Raw genomic sequence first — 24,850 nt, forward strand, 5'->3', positions numbered from 1 at the left:
ACTCCTAGTCGTCGGTGGCCTCCACGTAGTAGTAGGCACCCTCGGTGTAGCAGTAGTCGTCGTCGAAGGTGGTGTTTGGATCCTGGGCTCCACATTCTAGTTGCAGCATCTGAGAAGAATGGAAAGAGGTGGAAAAAGGGGAGCAAAGCAACCATGAGTACTCATCCAAAGTACTCGCAGGCAAGGATCTACACTACATATGCATCGGGATTAATGAAATGGGTAGTATCTATGTACTAAACTGCAGAATGCCAGAAGAGGTGGGGAAAGCCTAGCCTATCGAAGACTAGCATCTTCAAGCAGCTTCAAGCATCTTGCAGCATCAGAAGAGATAAGAGTAGCATAAAGTAAAGTAGTAGTAGTGTCATCAACCTCGCCAAGAGATCCTCCCTCGACTCCCAGCGAGAAAGCAATCCCAGAGCCATACTGTCCATTTCTCATCTCTGTTTGCAAGTAGCGGGGCGGCACAGGCCACAGTGGCTAGCGACGGGCGCACTGCTGCGGGATAGAGGCGGGGCGTTGTGAGCGGAGGCGAGCAGTGGGCAGATCAAGCGGGCACGAGACATGCCACGGGCACGAGGAGCCGAGCTCCCTTTCATGGCGGTCAACGTGTGGGGTGGCCAAACGTCGATGAGTTTGAGGGGAAAGAAAAGGAGAACGGAGAGAAGAGCTCACATCGAGCCTGTAGGTGAGCAAAGCGGGCTCGGGGGAGGCCTGGAGCAGACAGGGCGGCGGCGGCGATCTCCGATGGCCGATGGTGGAAGAAGGGCCTGATGTGGACGATGCAGGGGCGCCGGACTCGATCCGCAGCTCGGAGTCAACGAAAGCTGACCAGCGGAAGCTCCTGGACCACCAGGCATCGCTCGGGGTGACGCCGGAGCGCGGCAAATGGCAAGCGGCGGCGACGGTCGTGCTCGGCCATGCTGGATCTGGAGAGCGAGGGGGAGAGCGAGGCCAGGGGAAGAGTGGAGTGGGGCGAGGTGAGGGGAAAATGCATCCGAGGCGTCGCCCTTATCCCCTCGGAGCGGCGCCGGCGAGCAGGTCGGACCGGGACGGCTCGGGCGGGCGCCCGGTCGGCTGTACAGGAGAGGGAGGCGACCGGTCGGGGGGAGTGGGCTGGCTCGGGTGGGCTGGGGCGCGGGGGCCCAAGGGCGGTGGCCCTTCTCTCTCTTTTTAACAGTTTTCTCTTCTTTTAAAATTTCTGTTTTCCAAAACTTTCAAAACCAAAACAGTTTTATAAATTATAAAACTTACACCTAAAATATCATCATGTTTTAGGCTACTACCACAATTAGTTTAGCACTTAAATAAAACAGGTTAGCATTTTTACAAATTAAAAAGCATTTAAACAAATGTTATAAACACTGTTTTAGCTAGTTTAGTGCACTTAAACACTTTGCAAAAAATGTTGGTTCACCACCAATATTAGTTGTGGATTATTTGGCATAAGATGAACATTTTAGATTTCATGTCTGAAAAATATGAATTTTTTGACTTCAGATTGAATTTGAATTTGAATTGTGATTTGGATCAAGTGAAGATTAGCAACAGTAACATGATGACATGTCACCATTAACAGAAGATTACTTTAGTATGACACTGGGGGTGTTACATCGGCCCACCTTCATGGCCCAACCCCCCACCATCCTCTTCTCCCACCTCCGATGGCCCACCGACACGGCCCACCGAAGGGAACTCCTCCTCGGTGAACACCGACGGTGCTCGCCCCGGCCGCCACCCACCGGATGAGCTCCCCCAACGGCCCCAGGTGTCTCCTTGGCGGCCCCGGCCCTCGTCGCACACCCACCTCCACCGATGCGCACAGACCCCCCTCCCCCCGCAGCCGCGGAATCGGCCCCAGACGCCCCTTGCCGGTCGATCCACCCTGCGCTGCCCAACCCGGAGCCAGCTGGACGTGCAGCTCTTCCTCCGACGCACCTGCACCCATCCCAGGTCTTTTCTCGTCCCATCTGCCGTAACCATTCTCCCCGCCAAGCTTCTCCACGGTGAGGCGAGCCCCAGCTCCCGCTCAGATCCACCACCGTCCCCCGTATCCACTCCGTCCCCCGCTTCAACGAGCGCGCCCGGCTCCTCCTCGGCGCTCGCCCCACCCTTACCAGGGCCGGAGCAGTAGCATCCAAGGTCCTGGGCCCCTCCCTCGCCCTCTGATGTGGAGCGAACCTTGAGACGAGGGTCGATCCCTTGTTGGCCCGATCTTTCACGGCACAAACCTCCATCGCAGCTAGTAATGGTAGCAGGTTTACGAAGATGCTCGCAAATCCCGCGGAAACAACACACCAACCCCTCGAACCAAAGGAATAACGTGGACGAACCATATATGCTCAACTTGTAATCCCCTACGTGTCGCGTCGCAGGAACTCACACGCCAGTAGAGATTTTGGACAAGAATTCTCTAAACTCGATAATGGCCGTTGGCCGGAACACACACGGTGTCTAATTCATCTCAAAATAACCTGCTGTTACATGACGTATGGACTTGCCTTATATTGTAGCCGAACACCCTAAACTAACTTGGAAATCAAGCAATGGAAATAAACTAATCTGGACTCAATATAATTGATATTGCCTTTTACATCTTGATGTCTATCTAAACTACCAGAAAAACGTAAATCATAAATATGATGGATTCTGAACAAACGGTGCGTGAGACACCTTTTTCTTTGTAGTCTTGCTCCTTCTGGTGGGCCCCAGCCTAACCCACATAAGCAAAGGAAATCCCATGATCTGATCAGCCCGATTACATCATTAATATTTTCCTTACGAGGTAAGAACAGAAATAGAAAATCAATATTCACTACCACGTCTTTAAACCAGCCCGGACGCTGTATATCCTGCTTATCTTTTTTGTTTTCTGGTTCAAACGTACTAGTGTACAGGTCGCCTCCTACATGCACGCACATGCACCTCTCCCTAGACCATGCATGCATGTTAAACAACCCCTCTTTCTTATGTGAGTGCATCTCCATGAAGGACGTGGTATGCATGTACGTACCTTCAACTAGAGCATCCTTTTCTTCCATCTTTCCCTGATGCATGGCAATAACGAATATATTTTCTTGAGCAGTAGCAACAATGGTAATATCAGAGAGACTCGTGGCCGTATCACCCTCCCCGTTCGATCCTCCACATCGTTCTCCTCTGCCTCCTCCTCGAGGAGCCAGAAACGGTCACCCTGCTGCTTCCGCCTCTCCATCCTCCCCGGCGGTCCGGCTAGGTCCGGCACCCCCAATCCGCACCCCGGTAGATCCGGCGCCGGGAGCTCCCCTCCAATGGCAACTGACGCTGCCGGCACGAGGGGGGGCGCGTCACAAGAGCTCACCACTCTAACAGTTATATTCCTCTCCTTCACTCGGTAGTTGCTTATGTGCCTTGATAGGAATGAGCGTATGCTATGTTTACGTATATGGTAAGCAATTCAAACAATCAAAAAGAGTGTATGTGAGTATGTAACGAGGTTCTGTTAAAAAGAACTGCCGCGAAGGTTGGCTAAAAAAGCACGTCGGGAAGCTTCCTGGTCAATTGTCAATGTCCGCGTCGCAAAAGTTTCCGGTCCCACATATACCTCGCTTCGGCGCTTCGCTACGCACCTGTCTATTCCCCAACAACTGGACTCCAACCTCCTCCTCGCACCCTCCTCGTCCCGTCGAATCCATCGAGGCGAGGGAAAAAAAGAGGAGAGGTTAGGGTTCCGAATGGACTATCCTGGAAGGTTCTAGAAGCGTACGCTCGTTGGGAGGGCTCCGGGCGGTGCGCTGCAGTGGTTGATGGAGGAGGAGAAGGCCAGGGGGTTGTCCTCGGCGGCCTCGCCGCTGATCCCGCCGACATCCTCGGAGATCGACCTCGAGGCCGGTGCCGGGGACCAGCTCCAGTGCCGGATCTGCCTCGAGACCGACGGTACGTACGGCTGGATCCGTCCTGCGCGAGCTGTTCCCGCCGCTGCCCGCCGTTATCCTTGGCCGTGTTTTCTTTGTTTTGCCAGGGGTTGACTGCTTCTCTCGGTGTAGGGAGAGACTTCATCGCGCCCTGCAAGTGCAAGGGGACATCCAAGTACGTGCACCGCGACTGCCTCGACCACTGGAGAGCGGTCAAGGTAGGCGCTCTCATTCCGCTGATGCCCTGGTGCTATCCGGGAGCTCCGAAGCGATGTGATTGTGTGATGGATCCACCCAGGGTTACAAATGTGGTTTCTTAGCTTAATTATGACAATGTGTGGAAGCTATACCCTGGTATGTGCTTATAGATAGAGTTGTAGCCATTTAGGAATGACTGCCTTGCATTGTACTAATAATCAATCAATTCATTCATGGATCACATAGAGTTACAGACAACTAGAATACATATGGTAAGTTCACCAAGTTTCGCCTTCAACATGTAGGCCTATTAGCTCTTGACCTGCTGTTGGAGTCAATCCTGCCCGTGTCTTTCTTCTATTTTGTTGATTAGAGTTTTGTGTGACAAGTGACAACCCTGTTTTTCGTGTTTAAGTTATGCCATTTACGAGTGTGATTGTAGAGACTAGAGAGCAACTCCAGATTGCTTTTGGGGAAATTGAACAGTCAGGACATTCATGTATGTCCACAGTCTAAACGGAAGAATTTTTTTATAAAAGTTTTACAACAACAATGAATCATATGGATGAACACTATGCAACTGCATTCTGTTGTAATTAGGAATTCAGTAACTAAAAAATATATAAAAAACTTGCACTATCAGGTAGATCCATGATTGACATGATATTGCCATTGTTGGCCCAAAGAGACATGCTTCTGAAAATGCATTAATCAAGGTTTGTATTACTAGTAAATACCACCTATAAGTATTCCATTGTCATTTAACAAATTTGCTATATGGACCTTTGGCACAGTTTCAGGTCAAAACAAAAAGTTTTGTATTGCATGAACATTCTGAATATACTGATCCTCTCTCTGTACCTTGAAATTTTGATTTAAGATGCAGTAGTAGGTCAGATCTTTCCTTGGCCGACAATGCACTCTTATGGAATTTTGTAATATGGTTCCAGTTTATCAGGCAGATGTTCCTAGGTCCAATTTTGGTATTTAGTATTGGAAACTCTACTTTCTGTTAGGATGTTGGGATGTCTACATCAAAATGAAGTTGTGCTGTTTGGTAAGGCTATATGGAGGTTGTTGGCTTGGATATGACATAAACCATGCTCTTCTAAGGATGGATCCAATAGTTTAGAGTAGAAATGATGTATGATACCATTAGTCCAAATATCGGCCAGTTAATCGGCATCTTGATCAGTTAATCACTACTTGGTGGGTCACGAAATAGCTGATTTATCAGTCGATTAACTGGAAAAATCGCCCATTTATCCCTACTCACCACCTGACTGATATGGTACCAGTTACCGATATCCTGAACATTGTATGATACACATTTTCTCTTTCAATTGTTGGGAATATGAATTCTATTTGTTCAACAAAAAGTTAAATATATAACTTCTTCCTGTTGCATATGCAAAAGCATTCAGTCATCTGTCTCTTTGCATTTTGTTGTCAACTCGTCTAAGCTATTTGTAGCTTGCCTTTCTAATGAAAATGTGTCTTTCTTGTGAGATACTAACAGTGCTTGATGCTTTGTCACATACAGGAGGGATTTGCATTTTCTCATTGCACCACCTGCAAGGCTCCTTATTACTTGAGGGTTCATGTCCACACTGACAGGAAATGGCGAACGCTAAAGTTTCGTTTCTTTGTTACTAGAGATATATTATTCATCTTTGCTCTAGTCCAATTTGTAAGTCTTTGATATTTGTGTCACTATTCTTTGTCTAATGATGTATTGAGTGATAAACAGTATTTCTCACTCCTTTGTTCAGGTTATCTCTGCATTGGCTTATTTGGTACATTTTATTGATGGGTACCAGCAATATTGGCTGAGGACGGCCTGGGGTTTCGATAATGAAGTTACTTTTTATTATATATGTGGTAAACAACTTAATCATTTGCACATTTTGTTATTACTTGTACCTGTTTTGCATGATTGTTTGACAATGAATTTATATGTCATGCCCTTGTCTGAATGCGTGGGGTGGAGTTCAATCCTTGCCCACACAAGTCCCTGTTCATCCTTAGGACTCAAGTGCACGGGAGCTGTACGGTTTACAAAGTGAAATATACAATTAGATTCTATCTGGCCAATCTCTGTTATAAGTATAAGAGTTTATCAGTGTGCAAAAGAAAACATGAGTGGGGAAATGTATTTTGCTAACTGTATACAGTACAAAGTAGATGAAAGATGTATGTTGAATAGGAAAGACCTATCAGCTGTCTTTACCTTTTACATGCATGTCAATGATTGAAGTTGCTCTTTCGTTCCTACCAGACCTATTCATTAGTTTGTTATATTTATGCTGTGATGGACTAATACTAGGGTATCGTGTTATGATCTACACTATGTGGCGTGCACTATGTAGTCCCTAAATATATATGGAGGCTACGTTGCTGAGATATATGATGCACTTATGTTGCCCATTCGATTTGAATTCTGAACTGAGTTGAGCATCTCATTCTTTTTACAGGAGCTTTGTTGTTTTTTGCTTTACTCGGGTTATCAGGATGCTTCATAACGTGTTATGACCGAAGAGTACGGAGTGACTTGGCTCAGCCTTGTCGAGAACTGTGCCTCTGTTGCTGCCAGCCAGGGTATGTTTCGATTAATTCAATGACTATATTATACGTATTTGTTAAGCCGTTAATGCTGCATGCTTGGTCATCTGTATGTTGTACGCTCACCTTCCTATTTCATTTCAGGATGTGTGCAGATTGCCATCTTCCTGGCACACTTTGCATGTGGACTGACTGCACCACATGCTTTGAAGGCTGTGCAACTACAGCCGGGGAGTGTGGTGGTTGCTTGGGAGGTGCAGGGGAAGCAGGGTTACCATTGCTCCTCATCATGGGAGTAATCGTGCTCGGGCTCTTCACGGTTGTCGGCATCTTCTATAGCGTTCTGGTGGCAACTATGGTAGGGCAGAGGATCTGGCAAAGACACTACCACATCCTTGCGAAACGAATGCTAACAAAGGCGAGCACTGCTATCCCTGAGTTGATCAATCATGGTTTTTCCTCCTCTTTATAACCCCAATTTGGTGTTCTCCAGGAGTACGTTGTGGAAGATGTTGACGGTGAACGTGCAGATTGGTCTCCGCCGCCACTCCCTGCAGAGCACGTCCAGCAGCTCAAATCCCTGGGACTCCTATAGCCCATGACATGGAGCTGATGGCTGTTGATGATGACCTTAAGTTGAGGACCAGCACCACGCACTGCCCCAGCTGTACAGGAAGCACATACTAAGCCGATGGCAGGGCATCTCTTGTATCCGCAATTTGCGCAGCCCAACATGGTGCGATATCATCGTTCCTTTTTGTACATTGTAACAGGGAAACTTACCACGCCTTGATTTTTATACAAATGAGTCAACTCGTGCCCGTCTTGTGCCAAGTTACTGCTTTTCGTTCTTTCACTGGTCTCGTGCACAAACAGATGCGGCAGTTCCAAGGGCATCATAGGAGCAAGTATAATAAGGTGATGTAGTGCTATATTTTGCTGCCATCGTTGTTGTCAAAGACAATGCGTGTGTCGAAAAGTGCCTGCAGCTCCCGGTCTCCATTGCTCTTGGTTTGAAAATTTTGAAAAACACAGTTTTCTTGCTAAAAAAATCCTAAATCAAATACGTGGATACATATACACATTCCTAAGGCCTGGTAAAAAGCTGAAAAAGAAATACTTTGTATTTTAAGAAATATAAAAAAGAGAAATTTCAGACATAAATGAGATCCATTTTCTCCTATATACTATCAGATTTTTTTTCCTATAGCTCAAAACAAAGCGAGATTTCTACCAAAACTTGCCACGAGTATTTAAAATGTGTATATGTGTCCCTGGAAAAAAATTCAGATTTTTTTGAAACTTCAAAAACACAAATTTTAAAATGTTAAATATAGGGAGCAGTGGAGCTCGGGCGCTGCACTCCCTTTGCCAATGACACTGCCGCCTTGCGCGCATCATTGCCGCATGCACCCTCGGCGGACAGAGATCCAGTGACTGGCGGCCAGCCAGCCATTGGACGAAGGATGGGCAGACCAGGTTAATTACTGTAGCGTAAACACTGTAGTTGGCACTGTACACAAGCACTGTAGACGACCTCCTGTAGACGGGATCATTAGGCCAATTCCACCGCGCGACCCTATTTTGTTCGGGTGCGTCTGTTTAGGGTAAAACGGACGAATAGCATGGCCCAACGCGTGGCCTCAAACGGACAAATGTCCGGATTCCGTCCGTTTTCGACCCATCTTCGGCCCAAACTTGCACTCGGGTTGGGGTGAAACGGATGCGCGCGGACGGTCTCGACGCACGCCCTTGTAACCCCCTGTGGCCCGCCTGTCGGGGACACTAGCAGTCCCTCCGCTCCCAACACTTCCACCCTCTCTCCTCGCCCCGCCCCGCTGCCGGCGCCGCCGCTATTCTCCGGCCGCCTCCTCACCGCGCAGCCCCCCGGCCGTCCATACCAAACCACGTCTCGACATGGCCGCCACCACGCCCGCGCTTTCGCCGTAGTTTTGGCCGTCGATCGGAGGAGGTTTGGCCGTCGCCGTCTTTGCCGGTGGCAGAGGGGACACGACCGCCGGCGACGTACCACGGCGGCCGCGGCAGATTTCGACGAGAGCTCCAGAGCGGCCAGTAGCCGGCCGGCAACCACCCCTGCTGCGTTGAGGTGATCATCGCGGCCTCTTCGCCACCACGACCGTAAGGTGTTCGACATATTTTGCCAACAAAGGTATGGACAGTGGAGATGAGTTTTTCTTCCATCACTTTCTTTGTTCATCGGACGATTCGTCGTCGGATGATGACGATCTTGTGGTGGCTGCACTGGTCGTTCACGACCATATTCAACGGCAGCTTCCTCGGTACAGGGGGTCAGTCCCTGGCCGTGCTCCCAACGTGAACCGCAACAGGGAGAGAGGCCACACACTGCTCTATGCCGATTACTTTTCCAACACCCCACTCTTTAAGCCGGATAAATTCCGTCGCCGTTTTCGAATGGCAAGGCATGTGTTCAATCGTATCTGAGAGGGAGTGGTTGCTCATGACCCATACTTCGAGTGCAAGACGGATGTCCTTGGCAAGCTTGGATTCTCCTCTTACCAGAAATGCACCGCGGCCATCCGCATGCTTGGATATGGAATTTCAGGCGATCTGGTGGATGAGTATGTGCGTATGAGTGAGACAACATGTCTGATGTTAATGTACAAGTTTTGCCAGGCTGTGATCGAGGTGTTTGGTCCAGAGTACTTGAGGCAGCCAACTGCAGCTGATACAGAGAGATTGTTGGCGACCAACGCAGCTAGAGGCTTTCCAGGCATGCTTGGCAGCATAGATTGTATGCACTGGGAATGGAAAAACTGTCCATTTGCTTGGCATGGCCAGTACAAGGGGCATGTCAACGCGTGCACTGTCATATTAGAATGTAACATCCCAAATTTTCAATTTGGAATGTTATACATAGATCATCCATGCATATCATATTTTATTGCATTTCGTTTTGCGATCCTCGAAATCCTAAGCAACTCAAGGACCCTCGGAGAGGGTTGAGGATTTCGCAGTTTTCATATTTGAGTTTTATCAAATACTGAAACGAAGATTTTTGGTTTTAATTATTTTTCTCTCCGAAAATATTTCAGATTAAAATACATGAGAGGAGATAATATGACTTCTCCAAAATAAATGAAATATTGGAGGAAAAAGATTAAAATCAAATATTTGATTTTTATCCAGAGTTTATTGCTATTTTATTCAAATTAGAAAAATTGCACGTTTTTACAAAGTTGCATTTTAGGGCCAAGAAAATGTTCATCTTGTTCTAAATATTTTATTTAGACGGTGAAAATTTGTGTTGGCATTTTTAGAATTTTATTTTATTTTCTAGGATTTTTTTAGTTTCGGCGGAATTATTAAAAAAAAGTTTTAGCGCCCGAATGGGCCGAAGCCCAGCCGAGCCGGCCTGCTCCCCCGCGCCGCCGTCTCCCTCCAGGAGACCGACGCCGCTGCCGCCTCGGACCAGGAGTCCGGTTGGGACTCCTCCTCCCCGCCGCCTTGCCCCTCCTCCAAGCCGCAACCCCCCCTCCTTAAATACCCCCAACCCCGCCGCCGCCGCTTTTGTCGTGCCTCGCCGCCGCCGCTGCAGCGCCGTCGCCGCCGCCCGTCGCCGCACCGCCGCCGCCGTCGCCCCGCCGCAGCAGCCCCGCCTCCCCGCCGCAGCAGCCCCGCCTCGCCGGAGGTAACGCCGCCGTTGCCGCCGCCGGTTTTTTTAAAAACAATCCGGTTTTTTAAAAACGATCCATATTTTTTAGAAACCCTAGTTCGTTTTTTAGATCGGTTCACCGGTTTTTCTCGGTTTAGTTACTTTGTGGACGTTCGTCCGTACGTTCGTCTTAACGAACGGTGTTCACTTGTTAGCCGCAGACAACGAACGTTCGTTCATTAGCCTGTTCGTCAATTTTCTTTTTCTTGGATTTTCCGCGATTATTTTCAATCGCGAATCCTGATCCGATATTCATTTTAGTTTATCTTTTCGCTCGTTTGTCGGAATCAGGCGATTCAAGCGCCTATATCTTCGTGTTGAAACCCTCTTTCCGTTTAACCAACTTGAACAATCTTTTGCTACTGTAAAATTTGACCTTAGTCCAGATTAGTAAACGGATCTTGTTTCTTTCGCCGTTTGAGTTTCGTTGCTCCGTTTGATTTGATTCTTTTCACAAACCGGAGTTCTTAAGTTGAACTTTCTAGTTAGATCTTCTTAGTTTAGATTTACCCGTGTTTCTTCGCTTGATTGCTTATGTATGCTTTTTTTTGTTTGCGATAGAACACCCGGAGTGCGAAGCGTGCTACTATGAATCCCTAGGTTTTGCGGATCATCAGCAAGGCAAATAACACTTTGATCATACCCCTTTATCACCCAGTTTTTATGCATTAGTTCCAATCCTCAAACATTGCATGGTTAGGATGTGATTAACATATGGGTTGGGAAGTAGTTGATGAGGTAGAACCTATTGCCCTGTTATATTCAAACCCTTGGGAGTTACTTCTATGTATTGCTTATATTGCTATGCTATGCTCGTAGACATGGTGGGTGAGTGAAATCCATGACAGATGTGAGATTGTTAATTAAGGGTTCAACTTAAGGTGGCAACTAGAATACACATCTGGGTGATTGTTTGTTGGGCACCTGGGGAATCCAGTGTTGTCCTAGGATATCCCGGAGTACCCGTGTGATAATCCTATGGTCCGTCACCCAGGCTCAAAGGGAACTGAGATATTTTCATGCTAGAAACTTTCGTGTGCAGCCACAAGCTATTATGGGCTCTAGCATAGTTGAGTAAGTTGCGTGAAGCTTCCGAAGAGGTGGATCAACAGGTAGTGGGATGTAGGTTGGTATGGTCTGCCCGGAGTAAGGAGTTAATGCTTCTGAAAGACTGTGTCTCGGTCATCCGTTTCTCAAACACCCTGTAGTGCGAGAAATCCAATGGAGGAGATCGAGTCTTGTGGGGAAAAGTGCGCAAACCTCTGCAGAGTGTATAAACTAATCATGGTTAGCCATGTCCCCGGATATGGACATCTTGAGTAACTAGTACTTCATAAGTATCTCGTCACTCTAAACTAATATTGTTGGGTTGTTAATTACTTTAATTGGGATTGAGTTGGAGGAACCTTCTCAATGATGTTTCAACTACCATGATAGTTAAATAAAATCTATTCCTGTGTTGTAGGGAAAAATTAGCTTTTCGCAAAAACTATAACCATAGAGCTTTCCACCAGCCAAATATGCATGTAATGATAGCATTATTCTGTTCTTGCTCTACCGTGTTATCTTGCCAGCATATTCCATGTGCTGACCCATTTTCAGGATGCAACGTATTATGTTGCAGACTTTTCAGACGAGGAGTAAGGTTCATTAGGTCGTTGCCGTGCAGCTCAGCTATGCCGTTGAAGTTGATAGACTCACTTTATGTTTCAAGCCTTCCGTTGTTATCGTATTAGATGGCCTTAAGACATATTTATTGTAATAAGTTCTATTTTAAGACATTCGATGTAATAAGTGTGTGATTGCTACTCTGTTATAAATCCTCGAGTACTGTGTGTGTCAGCATTACCGATCCAGGGATGACACTGAAGCACAGAGACTTGGTCGTTTGAGGTCGGGTCACTACAAGATGGTATTAGAGCACACGCTTAGTGTAGGACACGACCACTAAGCTAAAGCCCTAGATCACTATTCTCTTCTTATTTCTGACTCCTCTCCATTTTCTGACTCCTCTACTCTTTAGGATGGCGGATGCAAGGAATAAGTTTGCACAACCGGATGAAGAAGCACCTTTTGGACGACACTTGAAGGAAGTCACGAGGTACCTGAACATTGGAATACCAAGCTTCACCGGGACTTGCAACGCCACATTACCAGAAGAGGAGCGATGGATGATTCAAGTTCAAGTTCCAGGAAGGACATTCACGCCAGTCACTAAGCCCATAGAGTTTTCCTTCGATGCACCAACCTGGAGTCTAGGAAAGAGTATGGCAGCTCACATCACCATGGGACACATTGGAGAAGTTTATCATAAGGAGCTTAAGGATACTATCTATCAGATTTGTGGGCGCCGAGACGAGCAATGGGAGATGATCAGCACCAGGAAGGATAGATCAATTGCAGCTTTCATCCAGGAGTTAAACCAACATATTTGTCGCCAGGAGAACCAGATGTGCGTAGGAATGATAGATCTGAAGAAGGCGATGACAAGGATCACGGAATTGGAGGAAGAACTTAAGGCTACTCGTGAAGATTATGAGGAGGAAATCGTCGTACTAGTGGAGAAGAATGACGATCTAGAAAGGAAGCTAGGAGTATTTCTGGGAGACCCCGCACCAGGAGGAGAAGACGAAGAACCCAAGGAGATTCGCCCGAAGGACTACATTATCATCGACGACACCGACTCAGACCCCGATAATAGAGATGATGACTATGAAGACAAAGCTGGAGCGGACACCAAGGAGTCTTCAACCGAAGAATATTTTTAGTAGACCACCACATCAGTAGTAGTATTCCACCATGTAAATAGTATAGTCCGAGCACTTTTGTAACGATAGTTAGATTGATTGTATGCCCTTGCTTGATTGATTGAGTGAAATATTTGTGTTTGTCTCATGTGCATATGGGTAGTGTTTTTCTCATTAGACCTCATTCTATTCTAATCTCTCCCCTCTAAACCCATCAGATGCCTCCGAGACGTGACCCCGGATTTACCTTCCCACCGGAGCTCACTCAGTTAATCCAGCAGCAGAATACCCTGATGCAGTTGTTAGTTCAGAACCAAGGCAACAACAATAACAACAACAACAACAATCCACCGCAACCGCCACCAGTTGACAACTTAGCCCGCTTTCTAAGGTTGTAGCCGCCGGTGTTTTCTGAAGGAAATATGCCCTAGAGGTAATAATAAAGTTATTATTTATTTCCTTATATCATGATAAATGTTTATTATTCATACTAGATTTGTATTAACCGGAAACATAATACATGTGTGAATACATAGACAAACAGTATGTCACTAGTATGCCTCTACTTGACTAGCTCGTTGAATCAAAGATGGTTAAGTTTCCTAGCCATAGACATGAGTTGTCATTTGATTAACGGGGTAACATCATTAGAGAATGATGTGATTGACTTGACCCATTCCGTTAGCATAGCACTTGATCGTTTAGTTTGTTGCTATTGCTTTCTTCATGACTTATACATGTTCCTATGACTATGAGATTATGCAACTCCCGTTTATCGGAGGAACACTTTGTGTGCTACCAAACGTCACAACATAACTGGGTGATTATAAAGGTGCTCTACAAGTGTCTCCGAAGGTACTTGTTGGGTTGGTGTATTTCGAGATTAGGATTTGTCACTCCGATTGTCGGAGAGGTATCTCTGGGTCCACTCGGTAATGCACATCACTATAAGCCTTGCAAGCATTGCAACTAATGAGTTAGTTGCGGGATGATGTGTTACGAAACAAGTAAAGAGACTTGCCGGTAACGATATTGAACTAGGTATTAAGATACCGACGATCGAATCTCGGGCAAGTAACAAACCGATGACAAAGGGAACAACGTATGTTGTTATGCGGTTTGACCGATAAAGATCTTTGTAGAATATGTAGGAGCCAATATGAGCATCCAGGTTCCGCTATTGCTTATTGACCGGAGACGTGTCTCGGTCATGTCTACATAGTTCTTGAACCCGTACGGTCCGCACGCTTAAAGTTCGATGACGGTTATATTATGAGTTTATGTGTTTTGATGTCCCGAAGGAGTTCGGAGTCCCAGATAAGATCGGGGACATGACGAGGGGTCTCAAAATGGTCGAGACGTAAAGATCGATATATTGGACGACTATATTCGGACATCGGAAAGGTTCCGAGTGATTCGGGTATTTTCAGGAGTACTGGGGAGTTACGGGAATTCATATTGGGCCTTAATGGGCCATATGGGAAAGGAGAGAAAGGACTCAAAGGGTGGCCGCACCCCTCCCCATGGGCTGGTACGAATTGGACTAGGGAGGGGGGGGCGCCCCCTTCCTTCCTTATCCTTTTCCCTTCCCTTTCCTTCCCTCCTACTCCTACTACATGGAAGGGCTCCTAGTTCTACTAGAAAAAGGGGAATCCTACTCCCGGTGGGAGTAGGACTCCCCTAGGGCGCGCCATAGAGAGGGACGGCCCTCCCCCTCCTCCACTCCTTTATATACGGGGGTAGGGGCACCCCAAAGACATAACAATTGATCTCTTGATCTCTTAGCCGTGTGCGGTGCCCCCCTTCCACCATAATCCACCTCGATCATATCGTAGCGGTGCTTAGGCGAAGCCTTGCGTCGGTAGAACATCATCATCGTCACCATGCCGTCGTGCTGACGAAACTTTCCCTCAACACTCGGCTGGATCGGAGTTCGAGGGACGTCATCGAGTTGAATGTGTGCAGAACTCGGAGGTGCCGTGCGTTCGGTACTTGATCGGTCGGATCGTGAAGACTTACGACTACATCAACCGCGTTGTGCTAACGCTTCCGCTTTCGGTCTACGAGTGTACGTGGACAACACTCTCCCCTCTCGTTGCTATGCATCACCATGATCTTGCGCGTGTGTAGGATTTTTTTTGAAATTACTACGTTCCCAACAGTGGCATCCGAGCCAGGTTTTATGCGTAGATGTCATATGCACGAGTAGAACACAAGTGAGTTGTGGGCGATATAAGTCATACTGCTTACCAGCATGTCACACTTTGGTTCGGCGGTATTGTTGGATGAAGCGGCCCGGACGACATTGCGCGTACGCTTAAGCGAGACTGGTTTTACCGCCGTGCTATGCACACAGGTGACTAGCGGGTGTCAGTTTCTCCAACTTTAGTTGAACCGAGTGTGGCTACGCCCGGTCCTTGCAAAGGTTAAAACAACACCAACTTGACAAACTATCGTTGTGGTTTTGATGCGTAGATAAGAACGGTTCTTGCTAAGCCCGTAGCAGCCATGTAAAACTTGCAACAACAAAGTAGAGGACGTCTAACTTGTTTTTGCAGGGCATGTTGTGATGTGATATGGTTAGGACGTGATGAGATATAAGTTGTTGTATAAGATGATCATGTTTTGTTGAAGTTATCAGCAACTGGCAGAAACCTTATGGTCGTCTCTTTATTGCATAAGATGCAAGCGCCAAATAATTGCTTTACTTTATCGCTATGCGATAGCAATAATTGCAAGAGCAATAGTTGGCGAGACGACCATGTGACGACACATTGATATAGATCAATATGATGGAGGTCATGGTGTCATGCCGGTGACGATGGAAATCATGACGAGGCTTTGGAGATGGAGATCAAAGGCACAAGATGATGATGGCCATATCATGTCACATATTTTGATTGCATGTGATGTTTATCTTTTATGCATCTTATCTTGCTTTGTTTGATGGTAGCATTATAAGATGATCTCTCACTAAATTTCAAGATAAAAAGTGTTCTCCCTGAGTATGCACCGTTGCCAAAGTTCGTCGTGCCCAGACACCACGTGATGATCGGGTGTGATAAGCTCTACGTCCATCTACAACGGGTGCAAGCCAGTTTTGCACACGCAGAATACTCAGGTTAAACTTGACGGGCCTAGCATATGCAGATATGGCCTTGGAACACTGAGACCGATAGGTCAAGCGTGAATCATATAGTAGATATGATCAACATAGTGATGTTCACCATTGAAAACTACTCCATTTCACATGATGATCGGTTATGGTTTAGTTGATTTGGATCACGTGATCACTTAGAAGATTAGAGGGATGTCTTTCTAAGTGGGAGTTCTTAAGTAATATGATTAACTAAACTTAAATTTATCATGAACTTAGTCCTGGTAGTATTAGCATATCTATGTTGTAGATCAATAGCTCACGTTTAGCTCCCATGTTTTATTTTTGATACATTCCTAGAGAAAAATAAGTTGAAAGATGTTAGTAGCAATGATGCGGATTGGATCCGTGATCTGAGGATTATCCTCATTGCTGCATAGAAGAATTATGTCCTTAATGCACCGCTAGGTGACAGACCTATTGCAGGAGCAGATGCAGACGTTATGAACGTTTGGCTAGCTCAATATGATGACTACTTGATAGTTTAATGCACCATGCTTAAGGACTTCAAAGACGTTTTGAACGTCATGGACCATATGAGATGTTCCAGGAGTTGAAGTTAATATTTCAAGCAAATACCCGAGTTGAGAGATATGAAGTCTCCAACAAGTTCTATAGCTAAAAGATGGAGGAGAATAGCTCAAGCAGTGAGCATGTGCTCAGATTGTCTGGGTACTACAATTGCTTCAATCAAGTGGGAATTAATCTTCCAGATAAGATAGTGATTGACGGAATTCTCTAGTCACCATCACCAAGTTAGTAGAACTTCGTGATGAACTATGATATGCAAGGAATAACGGAAACGATTCCCAAGCTCTTCGTAATGCTGAAATCAACGAAGGTAGAAATCAAGAAAAATATCAAGTGTTGATGGTAGACAAGACCACTAGTTTCAAGAAAAGGGCAAAAGGAAGAAAGGGGAACTTCAAGAAGAACGGCAAACAAGTTGCTGCTCAAGTGAAAAAACCGAAGTCTGGACCTAAGCCTGAAACTGAGTGCTTCTACTGCAAAGAGACTGGTCATTGGAAGCGGAACTACCCCAAGTAATTGGCGGATAAGAAGGATGACAAAGTGAACATAGGTATATTTGATATACATGTTATTGATGTGTACTTTACTAGTGTTTATAGCAACCCCTGAGTATTTGATACTAGTTCAGTTACTAAGAATAGTAACTCGAAACGGGAGTTGCAGAATGAACAGAGACTAGTTAAGGATGAAGTGACGATGTATATTGGAAATGGTTCCAAGATTGATATGATCATCATCGCACACTCCCTATACTTTCGAGATTAGTGTTAAACCTAAAATAAATATTATTTAGTGTTTGTGTTGAGCATGAATATGATTGGATCATGTTTATTGCAATACGGTTATTCATGTAAGTTAGAGAATAATTGTTGTTCTGTTTACATGAATAAAACCTTCTATGGTCATACACCCAATAAAAATGGTTTGTTGGATCTCGATCGTGGTAATACACATTTTCATAATATTGAAGCCAAAAGATGCAAAGTTAATAATGATAGTGCAACTTATTTGTGGCACTGCCGTTTAGGTCATATCGGTGTAAAGCGCATGAAGAAAATCTATACTGATGGGCTTTTGGAATCACTTGATTATGAATCAGTTGATGCTTGCGAACCATGCCTCATGGGCAAGATGACTAAGACTCCGTTCTCCGGAACATTGGAGCGAGCAACATATTTTTTTGGAAATCATACATACTGATGTATGTGGTCCGATGAATATTGAAGCTCGCGGCAGGTATCATTATTTTCTGATCTTCACAGACGATTTGAGCAGATATGAGTATATCTACTTGATGAAACACAAGTCTGAAACATTTGAAAAGTTCAAAGAATTTCAAAATGAAGTGGAGAATCATCGTAACAAAATAAAAGTTTCTACGATATGATCGCAGAAGTAAAATATTTGAGTTACGAGTTTGGCCTTCAGTTAAAACAATGTGAAATAGTTTCACTACTCACGCCACCTGAAACACCACAGTGTAATGGTGTGTCCGAACGTCGTAACCGTGCTTTATTAGATATGGTGCGATCTATGACGTCTCTTACTGATTTACCGCTATCGTTTTGGGGTTATGCATTAGAGACAGCTACATTCACGTTAAATAGGGCACCATCTAAATCCGTTGAGATGACACCGTATGAACTATGGTTTGGCAAGAAACCTAAGTTGTCGTTTCTTAAAGTTTGAGGTTGCAATGCTTATGTGAAAAAGTTTCAACCTGATAGGCTCAAACCCAAATCAGAGAAGTGTGTCTTCATAGGATACCCAAAAGAAAATGTTGGGTACACCTTCTATCACAGATCCGAAGGCAAAATATTCGTTGCTGAGAATGGATCCTTTCTAGAGAAGGAGTTTCTCTCAAAAGAAGTGAGTGGGAGGAAAGTAGAACTTGATGAGGTAACTGTACCTGCTCCCTTATTGGAAAGTAGTTCATCACAGAAATCTGTTCCTGTGACTACTACACCAATTAGTGAGGAAGCTAATGATGATGATCATGTAACTTCAGATCAAGTTACTACTGAACCTCGTAGGTAAACCAGAGTGATATTCGCACCAGAGTGGTACGGTAATCCTGTTCTAGAGGTCATGTTACTTGACCATGACGAGCCTACGAACTATGAGGAAGCGATGATGAGCCCAGATTCCGCGAAATGGCTTGAGGCCATGAAATCTGAGATGAGATCCATGTATGAGAACAAAGTATGGACTTTGATTGACTTGCCCATTGATCGGTGAGCCATTGGGATTAAATGGATCTTCAAGAGGAAGACGGACGCTGATAGTAATGTTACTATCTACAAAGCTAGAATTGTTGCAAAAAGGTTTTCGACAAGTTTAAGGTGTTGACTACGATGAGAGTTTCTCACTCGTATCTATGCTTAAGTCTGTCCGAATCATGTTAGCAATTGCCGCATTTTATGAAATCTGGCAAATGGATAAACAAAACTGCATTCCTTAATGGATTTACTAAAGAAGAGTTGTATATGATGTAACCAGAAGGTTTTGTCAATCCTAAAGGTACTAACAAAATATGCAAGCTCCTGCGATCCATCTATAGACTGGTGCAAGCATCTCGGAGTTGGAATATACGCTTTGATAAGTTCATCAAATCATATAGTTTTATACAGACTTGCGATAAAGCCTGTATTTACAAGAAAGTGAGTGAGAGCACTACGACATTTCTGATAAGTATATGTGAATGACATATTGTTGATCGGAGATAATGTAGAATTATTCTGCAAAGCATAAAGGAATGTTTGAAAGGAGTTTTTCAAAGAAAGACCTCAGTGAAGCAGCTTACATATTGAGCATCAAGATCCATAGAGATAGATCAAGACGCTTGATAAGTTTTTTCAATGAGTACATACCTTGACAAGATTTTGAAGTAGTTCAAAATGGAACAGTTAGAGAAGGGTTCTTGCCTGTGTTACAAGGTGTGAAGTTGAGTAAGACTCAAAACCCCGATCACGGCAGAAGATAGAGAGAGAATATTTTTAGTAGACCACCACATCAGTAGTAGTATTCCACCATGTAAATAGTATAGTCCGAGCACTTTTGTAACGATAGTTAGATCGATTGTATGCCCTTGCTTGATTGATTGAGTGAAATGTTTGTGTTTGTCTCATGTGCATATGGGTAGTGTTTTTCTCATTAGACCTCATTCTATTCTAATTTCTCCCCTCTAAACCCATCAGATGCCTTCGAGACGTGACCCCGGATTTACCTTCCCACCGGAGCTCACTCAGTTAATCCAGCAGCAGAATACCCTGATGCAGTTGTTAGTTCAGAACCAAGGCAACAACAATAACAACAACAACAATCCACCGCAACCGCCACCAGTTGACAACTTAGCTCGCTTTCTAAGGTTGCAGCCGCCGGTGTTTTCTGAAGGAAATATGCCCTAGAGGCAATAATAAAGTTATTATTTATTTCCTTATATCATGATAAATATTTATTATTCATGCTAGATTTGTATTAACCGAAAACATAATACATGTGTGAATACATAGACAAACAGTATGTCACTAGTATGCCTCTACTTGACTAGCTCGTTGAAACAAAGATGGTTAAGTTTCCTAGCCATAGACATGAGTTGTCATTTGATTAACGGGGTCACATCATTAGAGAATGATGTGATTGACTTGACCCATTCCGTTAGCATAGCACTTGATCGTTTAGTTTGTTGCTATTGCTTTCTTCATGACTTATACATGTTCCTATGACTATGAGATTATGCAACTCCCGTTTATCGGAGGAACACTTTGTGTGCTACCAAACATCACAACATAACTGGGTGATTATAAATGTGCTCTACAGGTGTCTCCGAAGGTACTTGTTGGGTTGGCGTATTTCGAGATTAGGATTTGTCACTCCGATTGTCGGAGAGGTATCTCTGGGCCCACTTGGTAATGCACATCACTATAAGCCTTGCAAGTATTGCAACTAATGAGTTAGTTGCGGGATGATGTGTTACGGAACGAGTAAAGAGACTTGCCGGTAACGATATTGAACTAGGTATTAAGATACCGACGATCGAATCTCGGGCAAGTAACAAACCGATGACAAAGGGAACAACATGTTGTTATGCGGTTTGACCGATAAAGATCTTCATAGAATATGTAGGAGCCAATATGAGCATCCAGGTTCCGCTATTGGTTATTGACCGGAGACGTGTCTCGATCATGTCTACATAGTTCTCGAACCCGTAAGGTCCGCACGCTTAAAGTTCGATGACGGTTATATTATGAGTTTATGTGTTTTGATCTACCGAAGGAGTTCGGAGTCCCAGATGAGATCGCTGACATGACGAGGAGTCTCAAAATGGTCGAGACGTAAAGATCGATATATTGGACGACTATATTCGGACATCGGAAAGGTTCCAAGTGATTCGGATATTTTCAGGAGTACCGGGGAGTTATGGGAATTCGTATTGGGCCTTAATGGGCCATACGGGAAAGGAAAGAAAGGCCTCAAAAGGTGGCCGCACCCCTCCCCATGGGCTGGTCCGAATTGGACTAGGGAGGGGGGCGCCCCCTTCCTTCCTTCTCCTATTCCCTTCCCTTTCCTTCCCTCCTACGCCTACTACATGGAAGGGCTCCTAGTTCTACTAGAAAAAGGGGAATCCTACTCCCGGTGGGAGTAGGACTCCCCTAGGGCGCGCCATAGAGAGGGCCGGCCCTCCCCCTCCTCCACTCCTTTATATATAGGGGCAGGGGGCACCCCAAAGACATAACAATTGATCTCTTGATCTCTTAGCCGTGTGCGGTGCCCCCCTCCACCATAATCCACCTCGATCATATCGTAGCGGTGCTTAGGCGAAGCCCTGCGTCGGTAGAACATCATCATCGTCACCACGCCGTCGTGCTGACGAAACTCTCCCTCAACACTCGGCTGGATCGGAGTTCGAGGGACGTCATCGAGTTGAACGTGTGCAGAACTCGGAGGTGCCGTGCGTTCGGTACTTGATCGGTCGGATCGTGAAGACTTACGACTACATCAACCCCGTTGTGCTAACGCTTCCTCTTTCGGTCTACTAGGGTACGTGGATAACACTCTCCCCTCTCGTTGCTATGCATCACCATGATCTTGCGTGTGTGTAGGAATTTTTTTGAAATTACTACGTTCCCCAACATTTTCCAGTAGCACCGAGCCCATAGTAGAAGATGATTGGCTCCGCAGGATCGGAAGGGAGTTAATCACTGCAGGATGTCCCGATGCTGAGAAGGTGTGTTTTGCCGCACATCAGTTGGATTGACCAACAGCCTCATGGTGGGAGAATTACATAATGACCTACCCTATAGCCACTATTACATGGGATCTGTTTCAGCAAGTTTTCCGTACAACCCATGTCTCAACTGGAGCTATGAGTATGAAGAAGCGTGAGTTTCGCAACTTACGCCAGGGGAACCGTACTGTGGCTCAGTACGCGGATGAGTTTAGCAAGTTATCTCGCTATGCCCCTGATGATGTGGCCACAGATGCCGCAAAGCAGGAGAAGTTTATGGAAGGGCTGAATGATGAGATGAGCATGCAGTTGATGGTGGCAACATTCAACAACTATCAGGAGTTGGTAGATAAGGCTCTTATGATTGAAGGGAAGCAACAGCAAATTGAGAGCCGTAAGAGGAAGTATGGACAAGGAAGGTATAATTCAGGAGCTCGGCAGAAGCCTCGTCTAACCCCGAACTCGGGAGGACTTGTTAATAACCATGGAGGCCACACCTACAATGGAGGAAGTAACCATAATCATACTAGCCCAAGGAATGGGAATGGGAATGGAGCAAGCAACAATCAGAGCCGTTCCAATCCAGCCACACCTGCGAAGAGAGACCTAAGCCACGTTACTTGTTTCAAGTGCGGGAAGACTGGACACTATGCCACAGAGTGCCCTGAAGCGAAGAATGGAAACGGCAATGAGAGCGCTGGAAAGAAGCCCAATCCATTCAACAAAGGACAAGTGAACCACGTCAATGTGGAGGAGGTTGAAGAATAGCCAGACGCGGTTATTGGTAAGTTTTTGTTTAAGTCTTTTACCGCCCTTGTTCCTTTTGATACTGGTGCATCGCATTCATACATATCAAGGGAATTCGTAGATAAGTTTAAACTACCGACCCAAACCCTTAGGACCCATCTGTTAGTGAGTTCACCTGGAGCAGAGTATATGGCTAGTCGATGGTGCGACCAGATACCCCTAACCATTGGTAGCCATGTTTTTTCATCCGACCTAAAAATCTTGGAGTCACAAGGATTGTATGTGATATTAGGCATGGACTGGATGTCAAAGTATGGAGGAAGCATTGACTGTGTTAGTAAGTCAATTTGTCTCACCACCCCTGAGGGAAAAAGGATCAAGTATGTATCTAGGCATGCGCCAAGAAGTAGCCAAGTGAATACCCTCACGGGAGTTGTTCAGGAGGAAGTGCCTGTAGTGAAGGATTACCCGGATGTTTTTCCAGAAGAGTTACCAAGCATGCCACCGGATCGAGACATTGAGTTTTTGATAGAGCTATTGCCAGGCACCGGGCCTATATCGAAGCGACCATATCGGATGCCCGCAAATGATCTGGAGGAGATTAAGAAACAGATCAAGGAGTTATTGGAGAAAGGTTACATTCGACGGAGCTCATCACCATGGGGAGCCCCAGTGCTTTTGGTCGAGAAAAATGATAAGTCTCTAAGAATGGTTGTTGATTATCGTGCGTTAAATGAGGTGACGATCAAGAACAAATACCCACTGCCGATGATCAATAATTTGTTCGACTAGCTGCAAGGAGCTAAGGTGTTTTCAAAGATCGACCTGCGATCTGGATATCACCAGCTGAAGATACGAGAGAAGGACATACCAAAGACAACATTCACCACACGGTACGAGTTGTATGAATATACGGTCATGTCGTTTGGACTGACTAACGCCCCTGCCTACTTCATGAGCATGATGAACAAAGTATTCATGGAATATTTGGATAAGTTTGTTGTGGTGTTCATTGATGATATAATGATATACTCGAAGAACGAGGAGGAGCACGAAGAGCATTTGCGCTTAGTTCTCGAGAAATTCAGGGAACATCAGTTGTATGCCAAGTTCAGCAAATGCGAGTTTTGGCTGAAGGAAGTAGGATTTCTTGGACATGTTATATCAGGAGAAGGTGTAGCAGTAGATCTTACCAAGGTTCAGTCAGTCACTGAATGGTTGGCACCCATTTCAGTTAGCGAGATCCGCAGTTTTCTTGGACTCACATGATACTATCGAAGATTCATTGAGAATTTTTTTAAAATTGCGAAGCCAATGAAGGAATTATTGAAGAAGGATACCAAATTTAAATGGACGGAAGAATGTGAAGCAAGTTTTCAGGAGTTAAAGAAACGTTTGACTATAGCCCTAGTGCTGATTCTGCCGGATATACGTAAGGAGTTCCAAGTGTATTGCGATGCCTCTCGCCTAGGACTTGAAAGTGTGCTTATGTAGGACGGAAGAGTTGTTTCGTATGCCTCACGACAACTGAAACCGCATGAGTTGAATTATGCTACGCATGATTTGGAGTTGGCTGCCGTAGTGTATGCGTTGAAGACCTGGAGGCATTACCTTATTGGAAATCGTTGTGATGTGTACACGGATCATAAGAGTTTGAAGTACATTTTCACACAGAAGGAGCTGAACCTTAGGCAGAGGAGATGATTGGAGCTTATAAAGGATTATGACATGAAGCTTCACTATCTTCCAGGCAAGGCCAATGTCGTAGCCGACGCTTTGAGTCGGAAGAGCTATGCTAACACCCTAGTGAGCACGGGATTGCCGAAGGAGTTAGTAGAGGATCTCAGGGAACTTCGATTGGAGATTGTTCCTAGAGGTTTTGTTGCAACAATGGAGGTCCAGTCTATATTGTTAGGAAAGATTCAGAAGCTCAGAAGGAGGACGAAGAGATTGCCGAGATAAAAGAGAGAATGAGCGAAGGAAAGGCCAAAGGTTTTCGTGAGGATGAGCACGACACCTTATGGTTTGAGAACCTGTTTATGTGCCCAATAACACCGAGATCAGGAAGTTAATACTTCAGGAGGCTCATGACTC

General features: G+C 45.3%; 1 protein-coding gene across 1 annotated transcript; it reads left to right on the plus strand.

Annotated features, from left to right (window-relative positions):
- The first annotated feature begins 3,597 nt into the window (after positions 1–3,597).
- On the plus strand, positions 3,598–7,474 carry LOC125551524. The gene is made up of 7 exons (XM_048714780.1): positions 3,598–3,915; positions 4,026–4,111; positions 5,635–5,781; positions 5,864–5,972; positions 6,566–6,689; positions 6,798–7,071; positions 7,147–7,474. Exons 1-7 carry the CDS (start codon positions 3,786–3,788, stop codon positions 7,246–7,248), a joined length of 972 nt encoding a protein of 323 aa, XP_048570737.1. The 5' UTR covers positions 3,598–3,785; the 3' UTR covers positions 7,249–7,474.
- Positions 7,475–24,850: the final 17,376 nt, after the last annotated feature.

The sequence above is a fragment of the Triticum urartu genome, chromosome 4, assembly GCF_003073215.2.
Source record: "Triticum urartu cultivar G1812 chromosome 4, Tu2.1, whole genome shotgun sequence".
Taxonomy (NCBI): domain Eukaryota; kingdom Viridiplantae; phylum Streptophyta; class Magnoliopsida; order Poales; family Poaceae; genus Triticum; species Triticum urartu.